The sequence below is a fragment of the Ornithorhynchus anatinus genome, chromosome 14 (genome assembly GCF_004115215.2).
Source record: "Ornithorhynchus anatinus isolate Pmale09 chromosome 14, mOrnAna1.pri.v4, whole genome shotgun sequence".
NCBI lineage: Eukaryota > Metazoa > Chordata > Mammalia > Monotremata > Ornithorhynchidae > Ornithorhynchus > Ornithorhynchus anatinus.
The window spans coordinates 17316639-17342137 of record NC_041741.1 but is presented as its reverse complement, the minus strand read 5'-3'; the positions used below and the strand labels follow the sequence as shown (position 1 = coordinate 17342137).

At 47.8% G+C, this 25499-nt stretch overlaps 2 protein-coding genes and 1 long non-coding RNA gene across 4 annotated transcripts; 1 reads left to right on the top strand and 2 right to left on the bottom strand.

The window, feature by feature from the left end:
• Positions 1-926: 926 nt before the first annotated feature.
• Positions 927-13752, bottom strand: YEATS4 (YEATS domain containing 4). 2 transcript variants are annotated; one of them, XM_007666300.3, is made up of 7 exons: positions 8057-8344; positions 6850-6969; positions 6117-6183; positions 5941-6035; positions 3317-3409; positions 3149-3236; positions 927-1883 (listed from the first exon to the last, which is right to left on the bottom strand). In XM_007666300.3, exons 1-7 carry the CDS (start codon positions 8327-8329, stop codon positions 1714-1716), a joined length of 906 nt encoding a protein of 301 aa, XP_007664490.2. In that variant the 5' UTR covers positions 8330-8344; the 3' UTR covers positions 927-1713. The 2 variants fall into 2 exon arrangements, with proteins under 2 accessions (XP_007664490.2, XP_028934553.1); XM_029078720.2 differs by lacking the exon at positions 8057-8344 and adding an exon at positions 13645-13752 and having other exon boundaries at positions 1624-1883.
• Positions 8300-16207, top strand: LOC120638799. Its single transcript, XR_005660751.1, has 2 exons — positions 8300-8388; positions 16067-16207. It is a non-coding gene; the product is annotated as an uncharacterized LOC120638799 (long non-coding RNA).
• Positions 16126-23740, bottom strand: LYZ (lysozyme). The gene is made up of 4 exons (XM_001511740.5): positions 23511-23740; positions 20996-21160; positions 19104-19182; positions 16126-17058 (listed from the first exon to the last, which is right to left on the bottom strand). The coding sequence occupies exons 1-4, from the start codon at positions 23644-23646 to the stop codon at positions 16992-16994; spliced, it is 447 nt and encodes a 148-aa protein (XP_001511790.1). The 5' UTR covers positions 23647-23740; the 3' UTR covers positions 16126-16991.
• Between the last annotated feature and the right edge of the window lie 1759 nt (positions 23741-25499).

Sequence of the window (25499 nt, the reverse complement as noted above, 5' to 3'; positions counted from 1 at the left end):
TGTACTTACCACTTTGGAGAGTAAAATACAAGAGTTAGCAGACACGTTCCCTGTCCATGCCGAGCTTTTTCACTCGAGAGCAACCGCAAGAGGAGGCAGCGGCAGGGGAGCTCCCTGCGGGCAGGGAATGTGTCCGTTTATTGTTGCACTGTACTTTCCCGAGCACTTAGTACAGTGCTCTGCACACAGTAAGCACTCAATAAATACGACTGACTGAATGAACAGCTCTAGGAGATCGTCAGTGGAGTTAGGAGGCAGGGTTTGTTTCGGTCCACGCCTGTCTCTACCCCTTCAATCCCCACTGATTTTTTATTCATTTAGTTTTTTAAAGCAAATAGCCCGGCAGTTAAAGAAAAGAGGGAAAAGGAGGAGGGTGACCTTTCAAGACCGGAGACGCGCGAGAAGCGGGAGGAAAGGTGAGGGGGCATATGAACGATCTGTGGGACGAGGAGCACACGATTTTAAGCGATTGCTTTGGTTTAGGAGCAATATGGCGGCGTGCCTCTGCACTAGCGCGACAATAGGGGAAATCTCAGGTATCAATACGACACCCGCAGCGGCACCAGCCCGCTCAAGAATCGGGAGCCTCATCTTACCACTTTTGTGGGTCCGTCAGTTGTCATCCTGCACCCCAAAAGGTAGCATTTTATTCACGGAAAATTAAGTATCTTCCACTTAAACACCCCACCCCGTGACCCGGCAAAAACAACACTTCCTCACCTGCAGAGGGGCCAACTCTCTCATTCACTGCTTGAGGATAAATAGTAAAGAGGCAAAATAAAGGACTTCTCTTCTGCTCTCGATTTTCAACTCCGCATGGAAGGTACGCACTAAGCAGCAACAGAGAAGCCTTGAAATGGCCTAACACTATGACCCTTTCCTCCCGGGAGTAAAGTGGGTTAAATTAGGAAGTCAAGAGACGTGAATGGATTGAATTAAGATTTATTTCGACTTCAGACATCGTTTAAGGATTTGAAATTACAGGTCTCTCCACGGTCCCGGGTGACGAGAGGTTGAAGCCGAGGGTGGGGGAGGAGGTGGACGAGCGGTCAGTGCTTTGCACGAATGCACAAGAAGTCCAGGACACTGACGCCATCCCTTGCACCCTGCTATTGAATCCAAACGATTCCAGTGTGGCCTCAGCCATTTGGGGTTAAAAAAAAAAGTTACCCCACGAATACTGCTTCGGGGTTGGCCGGTCGGTGGGAAAGGTCTCCCGTGGGCGTGGGATGAGGTGCCGGATAGAAAATTGGCTTCCGAAGGGGAGGGGTTGACACCGTGGTAAAAAAAAAAACACCAAAAACTGTGGGCAACCAAGGATAAGAGCAAGTAAACTTTGAAAAGTGGTTTCCAATCTTCTGAAATCAAAGTAAAAAATGAGCTTAGATGTTAAGACTGAGACAAGCAGCAAGAGTTTTCCTCTAAAAGTTACAATGCAGTCACAGAAAGTTTTACCTCCAGTCGAGAAATGACCTTAAAATGGATCAGGCAAATGTCTGTGAATCTTATCAGTTAAAACAATGTATAAAGCAGTTACATTAAAACATTTTTCCACAGAGGCCCAAGTACTCTAACTCTTTGCCAGGAAATCTGTGTCAGGCGACTAATTACGTTCCTCTAAAAAACCTAATGCTATTTACATTAACCAGTCCCCGCAATATTCTTTATTTTCAGTGGCACATCTTCAAGTCCTTTGGGGGGGTTTTGTTTTTTTCATATTTCTTTAGTCTGATCGTCTTCTCCGAGCTTCCTGATTTCATTTTTTAAACAGTTGATAGTTTCACGACTTGCCTTTAATCTTTCTTTAAGCTCAGCAATTTCAAAGCTTGTCTTCTTCTTGGCAGCTTCTAGCTTTTCGCGAGTTTTAACTTCCAGTTCGGCAACTGAGGAACGAAATGCAAACAACTGTACTCGCTGTGGTCATACCTCTCGTTTTCTTCAATATTACGGTGTGAATCATGAGGAGTCATTCATTTGAAAGCTACTAGTGGAATCGATTCCAAACTGTAATAATTACCTGAGAATGTAAGGCCCCCAAACTCTACTCCAACTATTTATAACCCAGAGATCAATCTATATTATTTGATTGCTTATTAAGTGCAAAACATCGTAGTAAGCATTTAGAAGAGTGCACTAGAGGTAAAAACATTACAATCTAAGATGTCCACAAACCAATTTATGGCTAGGAAGAAAAATCTAGGGGTGGCTATGTAGAAAAGCGAAAGAGGAAGAGGATTTATGAATTGGTACTCGCTACATCAAGGAGGCAGGTATTAGTAAACTGAGTGGAATTTGGTTAATTAGTCGTCAAAAAATACCCCTAACCCATCATCGAATTTGATTCTAGTGAACATTAAACATGATGCCTGCACTGTTATGTTGGCAAAATGTAGCAAAAATTTGACAGATGTTCCCTCATCTGTAAAAAACAGGGATAAAGACCGTGACCCCCAGTGTGGGACAGGGACTGCATCCAACCCTGTATCTATCCCAGCCCCTAGTACAGTGCCTGGAGCATAGTAAGCGCTTAACAAGCATCACTATTATTATTATTATTATTGCATTCCGCAGCCCAGTGGGAACAGGGACGAGACAGTTTGGGTGACACTACCAAACCATCATCAATACTAGGACCAATCCCTTCCCTTCACACCGGTTCTTGGTCCTGAAAGCATGAGAAGCGGCATGGCCTGAATGGCGAGAGCCTGGGCCTGAGAGTCAGAAGGACCTGGGTTCTAGTCCCAGCTCCGCCACTTGCCTGCTGGATGACCTTGGGCGAGTCACCTCGCTTCTCTGGGCCTCAGTTCCCTCCTCTGTAAAATGGGGATTAAAGACTTGTGAGCTCCATGTGGGAAAGGGATTTAGCTTGTATCTACCCCAGCACTTAGTACAGTGCCTGGAACATAGTAAGTGCCTAACATAAAGGATTAATATGTGTATATATATATATTTTTTAAAAGCACCATGTCCCGGAGTCCTCAATCTCGCTTTCTTGATGCGTGTGTCCCCCCGTGAAACCCTGGGGTCTAAGAACCAGAGCCGAAAAGACTTTTCTGTGCCCAGGGCAGGGCTTAATAAATGTCAGTAAGTAAAAAGTAATGACTGATTATTCAAAATCCACAATCCACTGTGGCCCCGCAACTCTTACATTCTGTTTCATGCTTATAGGCCCCCAGTGTTAACTGGCGAGATGTTGTCAGCAGCTGCTGCATCATTGCAGTTGGATCTTGAAAAATCTGAGAGAAGAAGACGACGATACTTTCAGTCCTCACACTTAAAAATGGTGCTCCATCCCACGATAAAATACTTTCCTTACCATTTCATCGTAGAATTCGGAAACCACCGTCTTTTTTCCCAACATCGCGTTGGTGTCTGATTGAAACAGCTTTAGTAGATGATACAGCGTCACCTGTGGAATACAAAAATATAGTCCTTGTTAATACAAAATGGTTCCTACTCTCCTGTTTGACTTCCTGAGAGTTCTACAGAACAATCTCCTTCCAATCCCTCCCTTATTCTCAGCTGCAAGAATGACTTTCTACAATCTCGCTGCCAAAGCTGCAGTCACTGGAGAGTGTACCGGCATTGACTGCCATGCTCTCGATGAAAATCTCCAGTGCCGTTCACAGTTTCCCCGAATAAATTGCGGAGCAGGGATCAGAACCCAGGACCTCTGACTCCCAGGCCCGTGCGCTTTCCCCTAGGCCACGCTGCTTCCGGGAGAACTGAGTGTACTTTGTTTACGTCCGGGTCTCCGGGCCCCAGACACCTGGATAAATCCAGTAGAATCAGAAATGTCTGTGCTTAAACGACAAGAAGAAATGGAGCGAAGGGCTCTCTGAGGGGGGACGTCCGGGATTGGGGAAACGGCTCATAGTCCTCTCCCGCGCCTGGCAGTTCACCATGTGTGAGTTACGCTTGGCATCCGGCATGCTACCCAACTGGCGGCATCTCTTGGAAGCGGAGGGCACTTGGCATATGCGGGGCTAGCAGAGTGAGAGAATACTTAAGGTTACACTAACTTGGCTCCCGATCGTTTTCATTAAGGCATTATTATAATCTCTTGGTATCATCTCTTGAGAATAGTATCCCTTGAGGTTTTCCCGCCCTATTGTATGGCACACTGTATTATGTCTCAGAATGAGGATAACTTAGTAATGGAACTTAATAATAATAATTATGGCATGTTATGCACTTACTATGTGCCAGGCACTGTACTAAGCACTGGGGTGGATACAAGAAAATCCAAGTTGGACACAGTCCCCTGTCCCACATGGGGCTCACAATCTCAATCCCCATTCTACAGATGAGGGCACTGAGGCACAGAGAAGTGAAGTGACTTGCCCAAGGTCACACAGCAGACAAGCAGACTTCCTTATAGGTTTGCTCTAGTACAGAACAACCAACTGGTTAATACTGAGATAATGATTATTACTGCTGACGGTCAATCCCTGGCATTTCACTAGTCAATTTGGGTCAAAAAAAAAAAAAGCACATATATTTTTGAATTCTCATGTCACACTTTCTAGTACGGCACCCCGCACGCAGTTAAGTGGTAGCGTGGCTTAGTGGAAAGAGCCCGGGCTCGGGAACCAGAGGTCTCGAGTTCTAATCGCGACTCCACCGTTTGTCAGCTGCATGACTTTTCACCCCCAGTTACCTCATCTGTTAAATGGGGATTAAGACTGTGAGCCCTACATAGGACAACCTGATTACTTTGTATCTACCCCAGTGCTTAGGATATACTTGGCACATAGTATGCATTTAACAAACACTATATTATTATTAATAAATATCATTATTTATTGATAGACGGTTTCCCGTTTGCTTTATCCATACCCTCTGGGGACCTCATCATTAACACATTTCAATTCTGAAAAGGGCCATTTGCTACCTTTAAACCTGTTTTCTATCCCTGAGAAAATATTCCCTCTAAATCCGTGACTATTCAGTTTTTTCAACAGGTTTCTGGGAATGAAATCATACCACTGACTTCCGGAAAATCCAAGAATATTATTCCCACTACTTCTCCCTATCCGCTCCTTCACAGAATTCCACCACACGTGGCACGATTTTCTCTCACAAAAACTGAAAGACTGTCGTTTCATAAATGTTCCCTAAATCTAAACTGAGATTCTACCAATTTGCCAAGTGTGACGAGGGGACCAATCCCCCACAAGTCTATAATTCTTTGGGACCTTATCACAGAGCAGAGGTTACACAAGCAATCTGTCACCCCTCCCGAACAGTGGTTGTTCACATCAATACATTGCTCACGCTCGACGAGAGTCGCTTCCTTCAAATTCCTTCAGAACTCTGTCGTGAATGTCATTTGGACCTGCTGATGTGTTTACTCCCCGTATGTCGGTTCGCACTAGAACACCCTGGGCGTCAAACACAACTGGATCCAATGCTTCTTGAAAAGTCACCTCGAAAAACAACTCAGTGTGGGAACCTCCCTAACGTTTTCCTCCAAAACACCCATCTGCTTTATAATTCACCGAGTCTCTCGGGTTCCTGCGTCTTCTCCAAATACACCTTTTACCCCAGTGGTTCCCCCGATTCCTGTTCTGGTTACACTCATTCACGCTGTCATCTGTTAGAGAGTGCTCATCAAACTCATTTCGGTCTGCCTAATTTACAGTTTGCAGCAGCCCCACCACTCGTTACGGGCTTTCTTGTTCCCTCTTGATTTCCGTATTGTGACAGAATTTTCCTCCTTTACTCTGGCCAATAGCCAGAAATGATTTTAGTTGGTTGCCAAGTTTCTTTAACTTGGGCATCACACTGCACCCACATCTCACTAATATGATTATTATTATTATTTTTATATTTGTTAAGCACTTATTATGTGTCAAACACTATCTAGTCATGATGTTCACTTAACAAAAACAAAAGAGACAAAAGACATTTGGCAAAAGAAAAAGTAGGGGTACTTACAGGTCTTTCATTGGGATCAATGAAAAATATTTTGATGATTATTTCAAATTCACCCCAACCTGTTTCAGTTATTTCATAAGGAGGTTTAGTAACAACTGAAAAGACAAAAAGTAACATAAAATGGAAAGAAGTGCTTTCACTTTTCTTCTTCTACCTACTAAGGAATCAAAATATACCTCTTAATGGATTCCCGTAGCTCTCGTGCAATTTAAACTGGATTTTCTTCACATAGGCTGACATATCCTGAAATTCAAGGAAAGTAACTGATTAGTTCAAATGTCTGCCTACATGTGACAAGGAGAAGTCTTTTATTGCCTCTTTGGCTAGCTTTATACATTTCATAAATGCAGGCTTACAAAATACAAACTTGAGAATTTTACCATATGCCCTTCGATAATTCTTATCTTGGCCTTGGAAATGCCGTAGCTTTCATCTTTTCTACATGACCCTTCTGGAAACACCATCCTTGTAACCACAACATTATTCTCCTCAACCAATCATCGGTATTTATCCAACGCTTACTATGTGCAGCGCTCTGTGATAAGCGCTTGGGAGAGCACAGTACTAATCCCCCAGTTGAGGGGGATTCTACAGTCACTGCAGCAGGACTTCCAAGGACGGCAGAGAACACCCTCCAGAAGAATTCATTCCTGATAATATGCAGAATGCTTTTTCCGTTGGTTCTAAATCTTTTCCCTCTACCCAAGCAAGTTAAATCACTTTTCCATACGGAAGGACCGCTCTCAAGTCACGTGAATCCAAATCTTCATTCTCCTTTGAAACTGCCGCAGCGCTTAGAACGGTCCCCGCCGCATGGTACGGGCTTAACGAATAGCGTAAAAACTATCTAAAAATCAAGCAGGCATCTAATCCAAATACAACCGCTCAAAGAAAATCCAATTTACCCACCTCGTTCCTGTATGGTTTTACGTACACTGTCCATTGGTGGGTGTGCCCATCTTCTTCTCTTTTCTTTCCAAAATAGCGCGCTACATTACCATAGACTATAGGTTTCACAATTGTAACACCCTAAAAAAAGGAAAGCATACCAGTATAATTAATATTACTACTACTAATAATAATTGCTGTATCTGTTGAATTCATTCTATATTCCAAGCACTGTAAATTGTTGGAATTAGATCAGATGCAGTCCCTTGTCCCATTCAGGGCTCACAGTCAATCAGAGAGGGAGGGAGAACAGGAGTTTCATCCCCATTATACAGATGAGAAGACTGAAGCAAAACGAGTCACGTGGCTTGCCCAAGGCATACGGCGGGCAAATGGCAGAGTCATACGGACCGCGCTCAAGTCTGCGTTCTTTTCACTGGGCCACGCTGCTTCACAGAAAATGAGATTAGTAACTATTTTCTAGGAACTACATATCACTTTGTCCTCAGTATATACACCCAGGTACACGTGTGTATTCATCTGCATATTCAATTATTTAACCCCGATTTACTTGTAGCATTACCTGCTACAGCCTTATTCTTCTTCATGCTCCCATTATTTGTAAGTCATTTTTGTCTGTCTCCTCCATTAGATGGTGAACTCAATACGTGCTCAAGAAATACCGTTCATCGATTAACTGACCAAGACCAGAAAACTGGTTTTCACTGGTTTTGGCCAGGAAAGGGGAGGGTTTTCACCCCCTCCTGACTGTAGGCTCGTTGTGGGCGGGGAATGTGCCTGTTTACCATTGTATCGTCCTCTCCCAAACACCATGTTCAGCACACAGGAAGCGCGCAATAAATATGACTGATTGACGGCTTTGGGGAAATGTAGCTCCCCGGCTCTAGGTCCCTCGGCCACCAAGGAGAAAAGCCTAATGTCCCGCACGGGCAGAAACACAGGTGGAGTCGACACTTTTCCATTTTATTTCCCATACTTTCACTGTCTGCAACAGCAACTGCAGGTGCAAAACACCGGAATTAAGTCCCGGGAAGAAATACACAGACAGTCAGACCCAACTGGGGAAGGAGAGAAGAGAGGGTGGTGGACACAGGAGGAAAGGTGAAACAACACAAAAAATAGGTCTCAGAAAGACAAGGATGGTAATAACTACCACAGGCTCTGTGAAACATCGTGGTTACACGAGCCATTTCCCACACCTCCCCACCGAGGAGGGGCTGTTCGGAGTCCAACTGCCACAACCGCCACCATGTTCTGCCGGTGGGGCCCGACGTGCAGAAGACTGGCGGCCCCGGGTTGTCATCCCGGTGGCGGCGGGTCTTGCGTTCAGATGCCGGGGGAGCGGCCCAGGCGTCGTGGCCCTCCCCAGCACCGGGGAGGAGGGCAGGCCGGGCGGGGGAGGTCTTCCGGGCTCCAGGCACCGATCACCGGCACGGGGGAGCGACCTACCAAACGCCTCCCAAATGCCGCAAGTTGGCATGCCGGTAGTGACATCGCACTCCGCGACCGGATACGGGCAACCGCGGAGCAACGAGCAAGGTAAGTCACTTGACTTTTTTTCTGAGCTCTTCCGTCGGCTTTTTGGCCTAGCAGAGCCAGGCTCCTGGTTTCCCATCCGGTTAGCTGAAGCAGCCTCCGGTTTTCCGTCTCGAGGGGCACTATCCCTTCCCATGGAGGGCAGGAAGGGAGGCGTCCCCCGGAGTCCGAACGGAGGCGATTTCGGAGCCCCGGGCGATGTCGCCCGGCCGGATGACGCCTGGGTCACAGAGATGGGTGCCGCGAATGCCGAGATTTGGAGAGGCCTTTCCTCTTCAGATGGACGGGATGGCCATCGGGATGGTTCTGCGATCGATCGCTGCCATTTATTCCACGCTCACTGCGCGCAGAGCACTGTACTAAGGGCTTCGGCGCAAGGCAACCCTTAGCAGATGTAACCCCTGCACACCAGGAGCTGACAGTCTAGCCGTTGGACAGTCTGGCTTTCAGAGAATTTCATATGTTAACAGCAGAGTTGCAGGAAATACTCATATTTCAAACAACTTCACTGCTCATTCTCTCATTTGATTTTAGAGTGCCAAAATTTGATACTTTTACGTGGCTAAAATTTTATTAATATAAATTACTTTTAATAAAACCTGCACTATGAGGAAAATACAAAAAAATTAATAAATCTTGTCTGGACCTGCTTACATTTTGTGATTATTAATTTTGGGCAGTGTGCTTTTTCCAGACCTGCTTCTGATTGAATTGCCCAACAGATCTGTGCTGATTTAAGCTTGAGTAGTTGTCCTTTTTGGTCGTCATTTTATATATATGCATATACAGGTGTATATATATAGATATAGATTTGTAACTCTGATATGGCATCAAAAAACAAATCTCCTGGGGGCATTCCCTGATTAATCCTACCTGTGATTTATTTTAGTATGTGGTCGCCTGTAAGACCCTAAAGAGGGCAGGGAGCATGTCTACAACCTCCCTTCTACTCACCTCAGGCATAGTACTGTGCTTTGCACAGGGAAAGCACTCAATAAATACTACTGATTGATAGTCAAAGAGGAGGAGAGAGGTGGTAGTCTGGCAGATCTGATGTGGGAGGAAGTTCCAAGCCAGAGGAAAGGACACTAGAGAGAGGATGGAGGAAGGATGGTCAAGAAAGAGGCAAGAGTAAGGAAGTTGGCTTGGGAGGAACAAACAGTTTGAGCTAAGAGCTGGAGTGAGAGAGAACTGATGAATCAATGGCATTTATTGAGCACTTACTTTATGCTGAGCACTGTACTAAGTGGGAGTATAATAATAATAATTCTGGTATTTCTTAAGTGCCTACTATGTGCCAGGCACTGTACTAAGCACTGGGTGGATACAAGCAAATCGGGTTGGACACAGTCCCTGTCCCACAAGGGACTCAATGTCTCAATCTCAATTTTACAAATGAGACAACTGAGGCCCAGAGAAGTGAAGTGACTTGCTTAAAGTCACATAGCAGACTAGTGGCAGAGCTGGGATTAGAACCCATGACCTTCTGACTCCCAGGCCCATGCTCTAACCACTAAGCCAGGCTGCTTCCCTAGTTCCCAGCCCTCAAGGGGCTTACAATCCTGCAGGGAAAGTAGGCATAAAACAAACTAAAGATAGGCCTAAAAGTCAATGGTCAGAAGTTTCTGCTTGTTGGGGAGAGGACCGGATAAACAGCCGTCACCCCCTCTAGACTCTGAGCTTGTTGTGGGCAGGGAATGTGTCTGTTAGAGTGCACTGTCTCAAGTGCTTAGTATAGTGCTCCGCACACAGTGAGAGCTCAATAAATACAATTACCTGATTGAAGGTTTCCAAGAAATGGAGAGGGGAATGCAGTAAGGTATTTTAGAGAAATAATCTGGGCAGTAGAATGAAATGTGGACTGTAGAGAAGGGAGGGGCTGGAGGCAGGGAGATCAAAGAAGAGGTTAAGTCAGTAATTTAATAATTATGGCACTTAAGTGCCATACTATGGGTCAAGCACTGTTCTAAGCGCTGGGGTAGATACAAGTTAATCAGGTTGGACATAGTTCCTGTTCCACATTGGGTTCACACTCTTAATCCCCACTTTGTACCGCTGAGGTGCGGGAGGAACAGAGAAGTTAAGTGACTTGCCCATGGTCACACAGCGGACACGTGACAAAGCCGGAACTAGAACCCAGGTCTTTCTCACTCCCGGACCCGTGCTCTATCCGCTAAGCCTCGCTGATGGGGCAAGTGCCCAGACCAGAATGGAGGCTGTTGGGATGGAGAGGCCAGGCTGAATCCAGTAATTATTAAGGGGGGGGGGATAGGATTTAGTAACTGACTGGAAGGGAGAGTTGAAAGAGAACAATGACTCGCGGGCTCCGGAGACAAGGAAGATGGTGGTGTTGCTGACCGTGAGGGGAAAGTTACACGGAGGAGTGAACTGTGTGTGTGTATGTGGCAGGGAGCAGGGGATGTCCATGAGTTTTACACAGAAAAGTCCTGGAAGCAAGAGGAAATGTGATACTTCAGGAGGGCTGTTGTGATTCTGCCCTTTTCACTCTTCACAAAAAACAACAAAACAGAAACCAAAAAACTTCATCTCATGCATGCTGACATCACCACCGCTTGGTTATCCAGATATGTGCATTTCTGCTCCCTAAAAGAGGATTTCGGACGGCGAGGGGAGGTTGGGTTCATTCATTCAATCGTATTTACGGAGCACTTACTGTATGCAAGGGAGGTGGAGGCCAGTTCACCCTCTAGTCTGTAAGCCTGAAGTGGACAGCAGGGAATGTGTCAGTTTATTGTTGTATCGTATACTCCCAAGCGCTCAGTACAGTGCTCCACACACAGCAAGCGCTCCCTAAATTGAATGAATTTAGCACATAATCTGCTGCTAATGCCGCCACGCCAGGACAGCTCCACGGACGGTCCTGATCCCGGCAGCAGAGTGAAGTACGCACTGGAGTGAGGAGAGACAGGAGGCTGGGAAGTCAGCAAGGAGCCTGATACAGTAAAAGACGGGATGGGACAAATGGTGGGATTAATTTGGTAGCAGTTTGGATGGAGAGGAGAGGGCGGATTTTAGCGACGCTGTGAAGGTGGAACCGAGAGGATTCAGTGATGGATTGAATATGTGGGTTGAATGAGAGGGATGAGTCAGGAAGGACGGTGACACCGACGGGAAAGTCGGGGGAAGGACAGGGTTTGGGTGGCATGACAAGGAGCTCTGTTTTGGACATGTTAAATTTAAGGTGACAGCAGGACATACAAGTAGAGATGTCTTGAAAGCAGGAGGAAATGCAAGACTGCAGAGAGGGAGAGAGATCAGGGCTGGAGATGGAGATTTAGGTATCATTAGCATAGAAGTGCTAATGGGAGTGAATGAATTCTCTAAGGGAGTGGGTGTAGATGGAGAATAGAAGGGGAACCAGAACTGACCCTTGAGGGACACCCAGTTAGGGGGTGGGAGGCAGAGGAGGAGCTCACGAAAAAGACTGAGAACGTGCAGTCAGAGAGACGGGAGAACCAGGGGAGGACAGAGTCCGTGAAGCCGAGGCTGGATAAAGTTTCCAGGAGAAGGGAGTGGTCCAAAGTATTGAAAGCATCTGAGAGGTCGAGGATTAGGATGCAGCACAGACCTTTGGATTTGGCCTTTAAGAGTTTAATTTCTTGTGGAGTGAAGGGGGCCAGATTGGAGAGGATCAAGGAGAGACTGGAGAGGAACTTGAGACAGGGTGTGTAGACACTCGCTCGAGAGGTTTAAGAGAGGAATGGTAGGAGGGAGATGGGGCGATAACTGGGGGGGGGGGGCCTTAGGGTCCAGGGTGGATAGAAAAGCAATTGGAAAGTGAACAGGGGAAGATGGCAGTTAGGGAGGGGGCAAGTGTTTTGATAAGGTGCTAAGGGATGAGGTCAGACGCCCATGTGGGGGGACTGGATTTTGAGAGAAGGCAGAGTCCCTCTTGAGCCACACCTGGGAAAGTTGGGAAAGTTGAAGAGGGGGCAGGAGGGAGGGAGGGGCAGGGGCGATTTTAGGAAGATCACGCCTGATAGTGTCAATTTTCTCCATGAAGTTGGCAGCTGGGTCACTGGGGCAAGAGATGGGGGAAGCGGGGGCACAGGGGGTTTGAGGAGGGAGTTAAACAGTTGGAACAACTGGGCACGAGTGTCAATAAGGCTGGAGAAGTAGTTTGGCCGGGCAGAGGAGAGGGGAGAGGTAAAGCACAGCAGGACGATAACCTTGAAGTGCAGGAGGTCGGCCTGGCATTTAGATTTCCCTCGGCGGCGCACCATGGCTCAAAACAGGAGCGAAGGAAGGGGACGGTGGAAGTGATCCAGGGCTGTGGGTTTGTGGCACGGGGTCGACCGAGGGATGGGGGAGAGAGGAGGTCGAGTTCAGCAGATTTCATGTGCTTATGTGCCCACCACTGAGCTACGCGCTGGAGCTCTTCTATTGAATAAGAAGCATTATTTATTCTTAATAAGAATTCATTCAAGTGTATTTATTGAGCGCTTACTGTGTGCAGAGCACTGTACTGAGCGCTTGGAAAGTACAATTCGGCAACCAAGAGAGACGATCCCTGCCCACGACGGGCTCACAGTCTAGAAAGGGAGGGAGACAGGCGTCCAAACTAGGCAACAGGCATCAGCAGCATCAACATAAATGGAATTATAATAATAATGTTGGCATTTGTTAAGCGCCATAAATGGAATTATAATAATAATGTTGGCATTTGTTAAGCGCTTACTATGTGCACTGTTCTAAGCGCTGGGGTGCAAACAGGGTCATCAGGTGGTCCCACTTGAGGCTCACAGTTAATCCCCATTTTCCAGATGAGGTAACTGAGGCCCAGTGAAGTGACTGGCCCACAGTCCCCCAGCTGCCAAGCGGCAGGGCCGGCATTCGAACCCATGACCTCTGACTCCCAAGCCCGGGCTCTTGCCACTGAGCCACGCTGCTTCTATCTACACATCGAAAGAAGCAAAGGGGCCTCAATGATAAATAACGAGAAATATAGAGACGTGCCAGTGCTGAGGGGCGGGGAGTAGGGCCAAAGGGAGCGAGTCGGGGCGATGGGGGGGGGGGAGGGGGCTGAGCCGGGGAAGGACTCCTGGAGGAGGTGAGCTTCCAAGCGGGTAGACCTGACGGTCACGTCGGATCGACCCCGTCCCATTTAATCCCCATTTCCCTGCCGAAGGAGCAGGGGCAAGGAGAGGAGGCCGCCCCCAGCTCCCCCTCAGGCTCCCCCTCAGGCTCCCCTTCAGGCCCCCTTCCCGGCAGCCCCCGCGGCCCCGCCCCGCCACTCACCTTCACTCTCCCGCCAGAGTCAGGCCCAAATTCGGCCATTCTCTTGAACATATTGCACCGGGAAGGGGGGGGGAGGAGGAGGAGGAGGAGGAGAAGCCGCCGCCGCCGCCGGGGAGCCCGGGGAGCCCGGGCCGGGCCGAGGGGCCGCGCCGACCGTGCCCGCGCGCGCGCCCGACCGCCCGCCGGGGGCGGGGACAGGAGGCGCGCATGCGCCGGCCGCCCAGCCCCGCGAGACGAGGCAGGGGCCGCGCGCGCGAGGGGGCGGGGCCCGGGGGGGCGCGGGGCCGCGGCTGGCCAATGGGCGTCGAGCGGCCGTTGGGCCTCTCCCCGCCCGAGGGCGGGCGGCGGGATCGTCTTCTAGGGCGCTTAGAAGGCGCGCTCGTCGTCGTCGTCATCTTTATTATGGCGGTTATGATCAGTAGGGATGTGGCATTAGAATTTCTTGTCATGTTGGTATTTGTAAAGCGCTCACTAGGGGCCGAGCCCCGTCCTAAGCACGGGGGGGGGGGGGGGGGCCAGGGTCATGAGGGGGTCCCACGCGGGGCTCCCAGCCTCCGTCCTCCTGCTCCAGAGATGCGGCCTGGTGGCTCTATGGCAAGAGGCCGGGCTGGGCAGTCAGAGGACGTGGGTTCGAATCCCGCCTCCGCCACTCGTCTGCTGGGTGACCTTGGGCAAGCCACTTAATACCGCGTGGTACCACTTGGCAGCTGTGTGACTTTGGGCAAGTCACTTCACTTCTCTGTGCCGCAGTTACCTCATCGGTAAAATGGGGATTAAAACTGTGAGCCCCACGTGGGACAACCTGATTAGCTTGTATCCCCCAGCGCTTTGCACATAGTAAGCACTTAACAAGCACCACCATGTATTTATTTTTTATTACAGATACCACATCTGTAAAATGTGAGCCCCACGTGGGACAATGCTTAGCACATAGAATGCGCTTAATACTATAACTATTATTACAGATGAGGTCACGGAAGCACCAAGTAATCGAGTGACGGGCCCCAAATCACCCAGCTGATAAGTGGCAGAGGCAGGATGAGAACCCGTGACCTCTGGCTCCTAAGCCCGGGCCCTTTCCACTGAGCCACGCTGCTTCTCTATTAAAATACAGTATTTGTTAAATGCTTACTATGTGTCAGACACTGTACTAAGCGCTGGGGTAGATACGAGGTTGGACAGTCCTTGTCCCGCTTTTAATACCCACTTTAGGAGAAGCAGCATGGCCTAATGGAAAGAGTCCAGGCCTAGGAGTCAGAGGTCATGGGTTCAAATTCTATGTCACCACCTGTCAGTTGGGTGACTGTGGGCAAGTCACCTCACTTATCTGAGCCTCAGTGACCTTATCTGGAAAATGGGGATGAAGACTGCAAGCCCCACATGGGACAACCTGATTACCTTGGGTCTACCCCAGCGCTTAGAACAGTGCTTGGCACAAAGGAAGCACTTAAATACAATTGTTGTTGTTATTATTATTTACAGGTGAGAGCCCACCCGTAAATATTATTTACCGGTGATTAGAACCCACAGCCTTCTGCCTCCCAGGCCCAGGCTCTAGCCACTAGGCCCAGGCTGCTTCTCAAGTGTGGTGACCATTGCACCACTTTATCATCGCCATCCGTCATATTTATTCACTCCATTGTATTCATTAAGTGCTGTGTGCAGAGCACTGGACTAAGCGCTTATATCCATTAATCCTCTAGACCGGTAGCTCGTTGTGGGCAGGAAATGTGTCTGTTTGTTGTTGTGTTGTCCTCTCCCAAGCGCTTAAGATTTATTCGTTCATTCAGTCGTATTTAATGAGCACTTACCATGTGCACAGCACTGTACTAAGCGTTTAGGAAAATACAATATAGCAATAAACATAGTCTCTGTCCACAATGATCTTACAGTCTAGAGGGGGAGACAAGCAGTAATATAAATAAATGACAAATCTGCTCAAGAGTGGTGTGGGGCTGGGAGGGGGGAGGAATGAAGGTAGAAGATACATATATCTATAATTCCTTTTATTTGTAATTATTGAATTTTACTTGTTTTGATGTGTCTATAATTCTATTTATATTGATGCTTTAGATGCCTGTTTACTTGTTTCGACGTCTGTCTCCCCCCTTCTAGACTGTGAGCCCAGTGGGGGCAGGGATTGTCTCTCTTGGTTGCTGAATTGTACTTTCCAAGCGCTTAGTACAGTGCTCTGCACATAGTAAGGCTCAATAAATACCACTGAGTGTTTTAAACAGTTGCTTCCCACTACCTGTATATTATAAGCTTCTTGAGGGCAGGAATCATGGCTAACTCTCTTTGTACTCCCCCAAGTGCTTGACAATCAATCAATGTGAACTTCATTTGGTTACTGGGAATAACTCGTAATAAAAATGAAAAATTCCCTAAACCATTTATCTCTCAAATGTGGTTTTCCTTTCAGCGATTCCGTATGAACCTGAAGAAAGAAAAAGAATGCGGTGCTAATAACAAAGCCTTTAACTGTGTCATGCTCAATTTTATTGATCGTGCGCAATTTGATCACAATGAGTAATCATGAAAATTTCTGAACGCTTAGGTCTTTCTGGCAGTCTCTGGTGGATTCTCTCATTTCGATCTTGACATGGGAAACCCAGTAACTCACCTAGACCTCACCATAATTTTTTTCTTTTAATAGCAAGGTGCCTAGATCCGTTTTCCTTAGCGATAAAAATTTATCCTTAACTAACATAAGCGACTCTTAAGTAAGGAAAATGATTTGAGCAATAATAATGGCTGACTCTCCGGTACTCCACATTTACATTTAGTTGTTTCTAAGACACAAGGCCGAGCCAACTGCTCCTTTCACCTAAATGAACTTAATGATCAGCGAGTGGACCGGACTCTTAAGATTACGGTGGTCCTTGTCTTAGGCCAGACCCTCAAGGGGATGGTGGTCGGTGACAAGACGAGTTCCGTGGGATAGGCCCAAGTGGTGTTGCTTGGTAGCAGTGAAGGTGACAGGAGGATCCAAGCTTGGTGGGAGGTTGGGGTGCAAAGGATTCCGCAAGAAGGGAAGGTGGCGGTAGGGAAATGGAAAACTCCACCCCTGGGAAGTTGGAAATCCTCCCACAACCCCCAGCAGCATTCCCGGACCCCTCGGCCTCTCTGGGTCCCTCACTGACTGCCACCTGCCACTCAGAAAATACGGCAAGAGTAAAACATTGCTATTCTATAAGCCTTTCCACGTGCGTGCTTATTTTGCGCTTGTTTCCCCGAGCAACTTGCTCGTTCTAAATGGGAAACCCAGTACTGTAATATCGCACTTGAGAAGCTGCGTAATGTGAAGAAAGCGGCAAACCAAGCGGAGGAATTTCAAATCCGGCCCATTACACTCCACAGCCACGGGTCCAGATGGACACATCCTGTCCTTGGCATCTGTTTCTCCATGCAACCCTGGACAAGGAGGAGGAACATATGGTGGGAAGCGTTAGAAAAAAATGACTCCGGACCGTTTATTTCGAAGGCATCTGTCATGGCCTCCCAGTGTGAAAACGTCACTGGAGTAAGCAGGCTCTGTAGAGAAGCAGCATGGCCTGAGAGTCACAGGACCTGGGCTCTAATCCCCACTCCACCACTTGTCTGCTGTGTGACCTTGAGTGAATCACTTCACTTCTCTGGGTTTCAGTTACCTCATCTGTGAAATGGGCATTAAGACAGCCCTCTGTGGGACGGGAACTGTGTCCAACCGATTATCTCTATAATAGTAATGACGGTATTTGTTAAGCACTTACTATGTGCCAAGCACTTTTTCTAAGCGCTGGGGGAGATACAAGCACATCAGGTTGTCCCACGTGGAGCTCACGGTCTTGATCCCCATTTTACAGATGAGGTAACTGAGGCACAGAGAAGCAAAGTGGCTTGCCCAGAGTCACACGGCCGACAAGTGGCGGAGCCAGGAGTAGGACCCATGACCTCTGACTCCCAAGCCCAGGCTTTTTCCACTAAGCCACGCTGCTCCCTACCCCAGCACTAGGTACAGTGACTGGGACATAGCAAGCGCTGAACAAATACCATTTTTTTTTTTATTAAAAAAAGATGTATTTGGGGGGCCTGGTTGGGTGTTTTGAAATGTTTAGGTTCTGCTGAGGGTTCAATTCCAAGGAAGTAACTTGCTTTTTGGGAGGATTGGCTGAGGGAGATGGAAAATCTATCAGGGGGCCCATGGGTTTAGATACAAACGACTACGAGGGGAAAGGCTGCTGTTCACTCAAACCGAGAGGTAACATCTGTGCGTTCTCTACTACGCCTTTGCCTCATCCTATTAGCCTGACCAATCCTTCAAAACAGGGGAGAAGAGAGTTCACAAATCTTCATGGTGGATTTCTTATTTGCTCAAAGGAGCAATTTGAGATGTTGGTTTTCCTCACAATTTACTAATCCCTTGATGAGAATCTGGTGATAGCCTCTCTCTCTTTTATACAGACATATAAACATTTGAAGGACAAAAACGTCCTTCTCGAAGCCCACAGTCCTGGTATTATCCCTGAAGCCTTGCTCTTTCAACTCTCGTATTCGGTCTGTTGCCGAATCTTGCCAGTTTTTCCTCCAACGATTTCCAGGTTCCACCCCTGGGTCATATCCCCATCTCTGCGCTTTTGTGTTGCTCCTGCATTTATGCCCTCACGGAAGCCAAGTGGCCTAGTAGCCCAGGGCTGGGAAACAGAAGGAGCTGGGTTCTAATCCCGGCTCCACCCCTTGCCCGACCTTGGGAAAGTCACTTCGCTTCTCTTTGCCCCAGATACTTCATCTGTAAAATGGGGATGAAGACTGTGGGCCCCATGTGGGACAGGGACTGTGTCCAACCCAATTTGCTTGGACCTATCCCAGGGCTTAGTACAGTGCCTGGCACATAGTATGCACTTAACAGGTGCCAAGATTATTACCAACTCCGTTATATCATACTCTCCCTAGCGCTTAATACAGTGCTCTGGAAGCAGTAAGGACTCAGTAAATACGACCGACTGACTGACCTATAGCAATTCTTTATATAGACTGCCATTCACTACTATTTATATGAAGCAGCGTGGCTTAGTGGAAATAACACGGGCTCAGGAGTCTGAGGACATGGGTTCTAACCCCGGCTCTGCCACCTGTCTGCTGTGTGACCTTGGGCAACCCACTTCACTTCTCTGAGCCTCAGTTACCTCATCTGGAAAATGGGGATGAAGACTGTGAGCCCCTCATTTTCCTAAGGGAAAAATATCTTGGGTGACTACAAGATAGTCAGATGCAGTCACGGTTACGCCTGGGGCTCACAGTCTAGGTGTGGGGAGACCAGGTATTTAATCTCCATTTTACAGATGAGACAACTGAGGTACAAAGAAGGGAAGAGACTTGCCCAAGGTCAGCCCAAGAGTGAGTTGTGCAGAGCAGAGTGTATTTGTTCCCTTTTCCTAGAGGCCGGCTGCGAATTATTCCTGTAATGGTGAAAAACATACCATGCCCTGATGCCTTGGGGATCCTCCACCACTCTCTTGGCACATCGGACTGCTTGAGTAATATCATCTTTCAACAATTCTGAAAAAGAAATAAAATGAGGGTGTTGAGCGAGAGAGAGGTTTTAGGCTCATTCACTTGCAAAAATGCATCAATCACTGTCATTTACTGAGCGCTTATCGTCTGCAGAGAACTAAGCACTTGGGATGGTACCATACAATGCTAATGCTTCATTTAAGCCCCACTGCACTTAGGTACATACCTGTCATTTATTCATTTATAATAATGTCTGTCTCCCCCCCTCTAGACTGGAAGCTCACTAGGGGCAGGGAATGTATCTGTGACATTGTTATACTGTACTCTCTCAGTTGCTTAGTACAGTCACTCTGTACCCATTAAGGGCTCAATAAATACCATTAATTGGTATTTACTGTCTGGGAACTAACAGCTTAGAAAAAGTATCTAAAATTGCAACAGCTGAGTTTGAGTGTCTGTCGGCTGGCACCGTGTTCCCGAAGTGGGGGTTTCCTAATTGATAAGTCACTCAGCTCTCTTCTAAGGGGCACCCTGCATGTCTGTCTGGTTAGGAATATCATTTTTCCTCATTTTTGATCTCCCTAATGACTGAATCCTACACTCGGTAACCAAATGGTGATCAAAGGAGGAGCACCGCCGCTTAGTGGGAGGAGTACGGGCCTGGGAGTCAGAGGACTTGGGTTCTAATCTCAGCTCTGCCTTTCATCTGCTGGGTAACCTTGGGCAAGTCACTTCACTTCTCTATGCCTCCATTATCTCATCTGTAAAGTAATAATAACTGTGGCATTTGTTAGGTGCTTACTATGTGCCTAACACCGAACTGAGCACTGGGGTGGGTACAAGCAAATCGGGTTGGACACAGTCCCTGCCCCACGTGGGGCTCATAGGCTCAACCCCCCGTTTTACAGGTGAGGATTTGGGGATTGGGAATTAAACTGGTGAGCCCCATGTGGGACAGGGACTGCATCCAACCTGATTATCTTGTATTTACTTCAGCCCTTAGTTCGGTGCCTGGCACATGATAAGCACTTAAAAAATACCATTAAAAAACAAAAGAAGAACAAAAAACCTGACAGGATAGGTTGAAAGGTAACTGTCTTCTGGCCAACTCTGTCAAGAAGCAACATGAGAACGAAATGATAAAATAGAGAGCAAAAGGACATAAATTAATTAAAATATTCCTGCAAAGTGAAAAAGGGGCTGCAGGTTATAGCTCCTTCTGATTTAGAGGCAAAATTTAAAACACCTGGGAATTCATCTCATTCATCTAGTACTTAGCTAAAGAAATGGGAAACAGCAAGAACCTGGCAACATATTTGACAATGTAAATGGTGGAGACTGGAGGAGAAATGTTTTTTCCCCCCTCTTCTAGTCCTAGTCAGTCACTCAATCGTATTTATTGAGCACTTACTGTGTGCAGGACACTATACTAAGCGCTTGGGAGAGTGCGATAGAACAGTACAATGGACACATTCCCTGCCCACAACGAGCTTAGAGTCTAGAAGGGGATTTGCTCTGAAAAAGTCGGTCAAGTCCTCCAACGTTTTCGACTGTAAATGGAAAAATCTTGAAACCACCCCCTGAGAGATATGGTCTTTCCCTGAAAAAGAGGGAGCGGAAAGACAAATGCTGGCTCTGAACTGTCCCCTTGGAGTTTTCCTCTGGGAAAAGCGCAAGCTGCAGGAATCGATCGATCGATCTTATTTACTGAGCACTTACTGTGTGCAGAGCACGGGGCGAAGGGCGTGGGAGGGTTCAACGGAACAGGGTTGATAGGCATGTTCCCTGCCTGCGGCGAGCTGCCCGTCTAGAGGAAGGATCCTGCCCCCTGGAAAGGCACCCAGAGCCGAAGTCTTACCGTTACAAGAGATGCCGCAGGCGTTCACGGCTCTCGGGGTCTTGCCATCGTTGCACCAGTAGCGGCTGTTGATCTGGAAAATCCCATAATCGGTGCTTCCGTCGCCGGGGTTGTAGTTTTTTGCATTCGTGTTGAAGCTGCTCTCCCAGTTGGCCAAACAGACCCCTGTGAAGTATGGATATTTTCAAAAAATACAATAAATGGACACATTCCCACAGCAAACTCCCTCAAGCGATTAGTACAGTGCTCTGCACACAGTAAGCGCTCAATGAATAGGATTGAATAAATGAATGAACAGATGAGAATTGAGACTGGGAGTCCCATGTGGGACAACCTGATTACCTTGTATCTATTGAGAAGCAGCGTGGCTCAGTGGAAAGAGCCCGGGCTTGGGAGTCAGAGGTCATGGGTTCTAATCCCGACTCCGCCGCTAGTCAGCTGTGTGACCTTGGACAAGTCACTTCACTTCTCTGGGCCTCATGCCCTCATCTGGAAAATGGGGATGAAGACTGTGAGCCCTACGTGGGACAACCTGATGACCTTGTATCTACACCAGCGCTTACAACAGTGCTTGGCACATAGTAAACGCTTAACAAATACCATCATTATTATTATCATTATTACCCCAGCGCTTAGAAAAGTGCATGGCACATAGTAAGCGCTTAACAAATACCATCACCATCATCATGAATAAATGATCATCAAGTCATATGGGTCATCGAGTCCTAGGACAATGAGATTTGGTTTTAAATAAATTGTGTTGTCTTGCACTGGGTGAGTACTGAACTCCTGAAGGATTTCCTTCTTTTAAATGAAAGCTTTAGGGTTTTCAACTCACTCTTTCGGAAACAAATGTGTCCTTTCCAGACTTCCCGCAAAAAATCACACGGCTGCGACACCAGCGCTTATATTAAAAGTGATAGCCACCTGCTCCAAAACCGTTCCTCTTTAAAATAAGAAGTAAATAGCCAATTAAGCAGTAAGAACCGCGAGTTGGCAAATGAAAGTTTAGAAATGACCTAAACGAAGGGTGGAAGATGGAAATTGGACCTGCAGTTTGGGCAAGAACAAATGGTTATGTAACAACCACAGTCAACATTGAATCCCAAAGGCAACATGTTTGTAAGCAAAAATAAAGCAGAACTTTTATTAAAAGGAATATGGCTCCTTAGAGCAAAACAAGGCCTGAAAGTATTCTGGAAAATCGAACTCATTCTTTAACTGCTGCACACTCCCTTCCTTCCTTCCGGGCCTGGAAAAGAGTGTGACGGAGTGGAAAGAGGACAGGCCAAAAACCCCGCTGAGCTTACTGTGTGCCAGGAACTGTACTGAGCGCTGGATGAAAGGTAATCAGGTTCCCCATAGGGCTCAAAAGTCTAGGTAGGAGGGAGTCACTTCACTTTTCTGTGCCTCTGTTCCCTAATCTGTAAAATGGAGATGAATAATGTGAGCCCTATGTGGGACAAGGGGTGTATCCAACTCAATTATCTGGTATCTACCCCAGTGCTTAGGACAGTGCCTAGCACATTGTAATTTGAATGTGTCTGTTTATTGTTGCACTGTAGTCTCCCAAGCCCTTAGTACAGTGTTCTGCATACGGTAAGCACTCGATAAAATACAATTGAATGAGTAAAACACTTGAAGGTATTTTAAGGACAGGGAGATCCGTGCTAACCAGTGTCTTAAAATGATCCAGACAAGCAGGGTTTAGGTTGGACCGAAGAGAGGGAGGGAGGGAGGCCAGCGAGAGGCCAGTGCAGGAGTTGGCAAGTGGTTGGACCAGCATGGCGGCCTTTTGGACGGACGGGGGGGCAGATTTTGGAGATGCTGTGAAGACAGAACCAATCGAACAGGGGAAGCTGCCTAGTGGCCTAGTGGAAACAGCACAGGAGCATGGGAGTCAGAAGGACCTGGATTCTAATCCTGGCTCCACCATGTATCTGTGTATCACCATGTACCACTTCACTTCTCTGGGCCTCAGTTCCCTCATCTGAAAAATGGGGATTAAGATTGCCGAGTCCCAATGTGGGATGTGAACTGGGTCCTAACTGACTAGCTCCTATCTAGATTGTGAGCCCATTGATGTCTCTGTTGCTGAACTGTACTTTCCAAGCGCTTAGTACAGTGCTCTGCACACAGTAAGTGCTCAATAAATACGACTGAATGAATGAATGAAAGTCCAGTGCTTAGTAGGGTGCCTGGCACACAATAGTAATAATAACAAAAATGACTGTGATATTTATTGCACACTTAGTATGTACTAAGCACTGGGGTGGATACAAGCAAATCGGGTTGGACAGAGTCCCTGTCCCACTTGTGCCTCACAGTCTGAACCCCCATTTTCCAGAGGAGGTAACTAAGGCCCAGAGAAGTGAAGCGACTTACCCAAGGTCATGGAGCAGATGAGTGGCGGAGCCGGGATCAGCACCCAGGACCTTCTGACTCCTTGGCCCCAGGCTCCATCTTATTGAGCGCTTCACAAATACCGTAAAAAACAGTAACAAAACAGACTTACAGTTTGGCAGAGACACTCCCCTGTAGCCATCCATTCCCATTCTCTTCAGAAGCCTCGCGAGTTCGCACCTTTCGAAAACCTTGCCATGGGCAAGGAAGGGAAGGACGAGGAGTCCCAGCACAAAGAGAGGCTTCATCGTGGCGGGAGCGAGGCAGCGCACCGGACTGCTGTGCCCGAAGTTGGAGCCGCCGTGACTCTCTTTTAACCTCGTCCTCCCAACCGCTTTCCAGCTCCACTTCCTGCCCTCTGAGGAAATCGCCCTCCCCTCTGTATGGCCGTTTCTCAACAACCCTGAGTTTCGTTTTTAGCAAGGGGGAGAAATCACGGGTTGGCAGGTCAGCTCCCCTCAGAGCCGCTCTTTGGAAATGATCAGTGAAAAAGAGACTAGGAATAGGATGAACGTAGGCCTTTCGACTACATACAGTTGACTGACTGGGGATGTGTCCGTTTTTTGTTGTATCGTACTCTCCCAAGCGCTTAGTACGGTGCTCTGCACAAAGTAAGCGCTCAATAAATGTGTTTGAATCAACTGATATTTCCAACCCTCTCTAGACAGAAAACTTGTTGTGGGCAGAAAATGTGCTTATGTGTGCAGAGCACTGTACTAAGCACTTGGGAAAGTACAATACAAAAATAAACAGTGACAGTTTCTGCCCACAACGAACTCACAGTCTAGACGTGGGTAGACATCAATTCAAATAAATAAAATGACAGATATGGACATCAGTCCTGTGGGGCTGAGGAGAGGGGAAGAGTGAAGAGAGCGAGTCAGGGCGACACATTCTCTCTCTTTCATGACCCATCGGTCCCTGGCTTCTGTTTGTGCTCTACTTTTCTAAGCGCTTACTATGTGCCAAGCACTGTTCTAAGTGCTGGGGGTAGATACAAGGTAGTCAGGTTGTCCCACTGGGGGCTCACAGTTTTAATCCCCATTTTCCAGATGAGGTCTCTGAGGCCCAGAGAAGTTAGGCGGCTTGCCCAAGGTCACACAGCAGACAAGTGGCGGAGCCAGGATTAGAACCCACGTCCTCTGACTCCCAGGCCCGGGCTCTTTCCACTAACCACGCTGCTTTCCCAGATTTCCAAAGAGACTCGAAGCTCTCTCTCCAAAAGATTCCAAGTCTCTCCCCAGGAACCTCAGGGCTTCAAGCATTTACCTCTTCAGGCCACCCCTTTCTTCTTCTCGGTCCTGTCCCGGCCCTCTCTTCCCACAGCCCAGGCAGTGTCTCTGGCCTCTCTTCGGCCAGTCGGGCTCATCTGTCCTTGCCCTGGCTCTGGGCCCCACCTCATCTTCCTCCCGCCCGCCCAGACCCTCTCTCTCCCCGCTGCCTCCTCGGACGGCCTTGCTATTTTACCCGCAGCCTCTCCAAGCCTCATCCAGCCCTCAGCTCGCCCAACCGGTTCTCCTCAGCCACTAGGTGAAGCTCCTCAGTCTCTCCCTCTGGACTGTCAGCTCACTGTGGACAGGGAAGGGTCTATTAGACCGTTCTGTTGTTCTCTCCCGAGCGCTTAGTACAGTGCTCCGCACACAGTAAGCGCTTAATATGAATGAATGATTTCCCACTTGGGCAGGCAGCTACCCTCTTTCTCCTGGCTCTGACAAAGACTCCTCCTCCAACCCTGCCCGCGTATTTCGCTCCTCTGGTGCTAACCTTCTCACTGTGCCTCCACCTCCCCTTTCTCACTGCCAATACCTAGCCTACATCCTGCCTCTGGCCCGGAACACCCTCCCTCCTCAAATCCCAAAGACTTTCCCCCACCTCAAAAGTTTATAGAAGGCTCATCTCCTCCAAGAGGCCCTGCCAAGCTAAACCCCACTTTTCCTCATCTCCCATTCCCTTCTGTGTTACCTTTGCTTTGCTCTTCCCACCACATAAGGCCCACGGCACTTATGTATTCATCTGTAATTTTATTCATTTGTATTGATGTCCATCTCCCCGCCCCTAGATTGTGAGCTCACTGAGGGCAGGGAATGTCCCTTTTTATTGT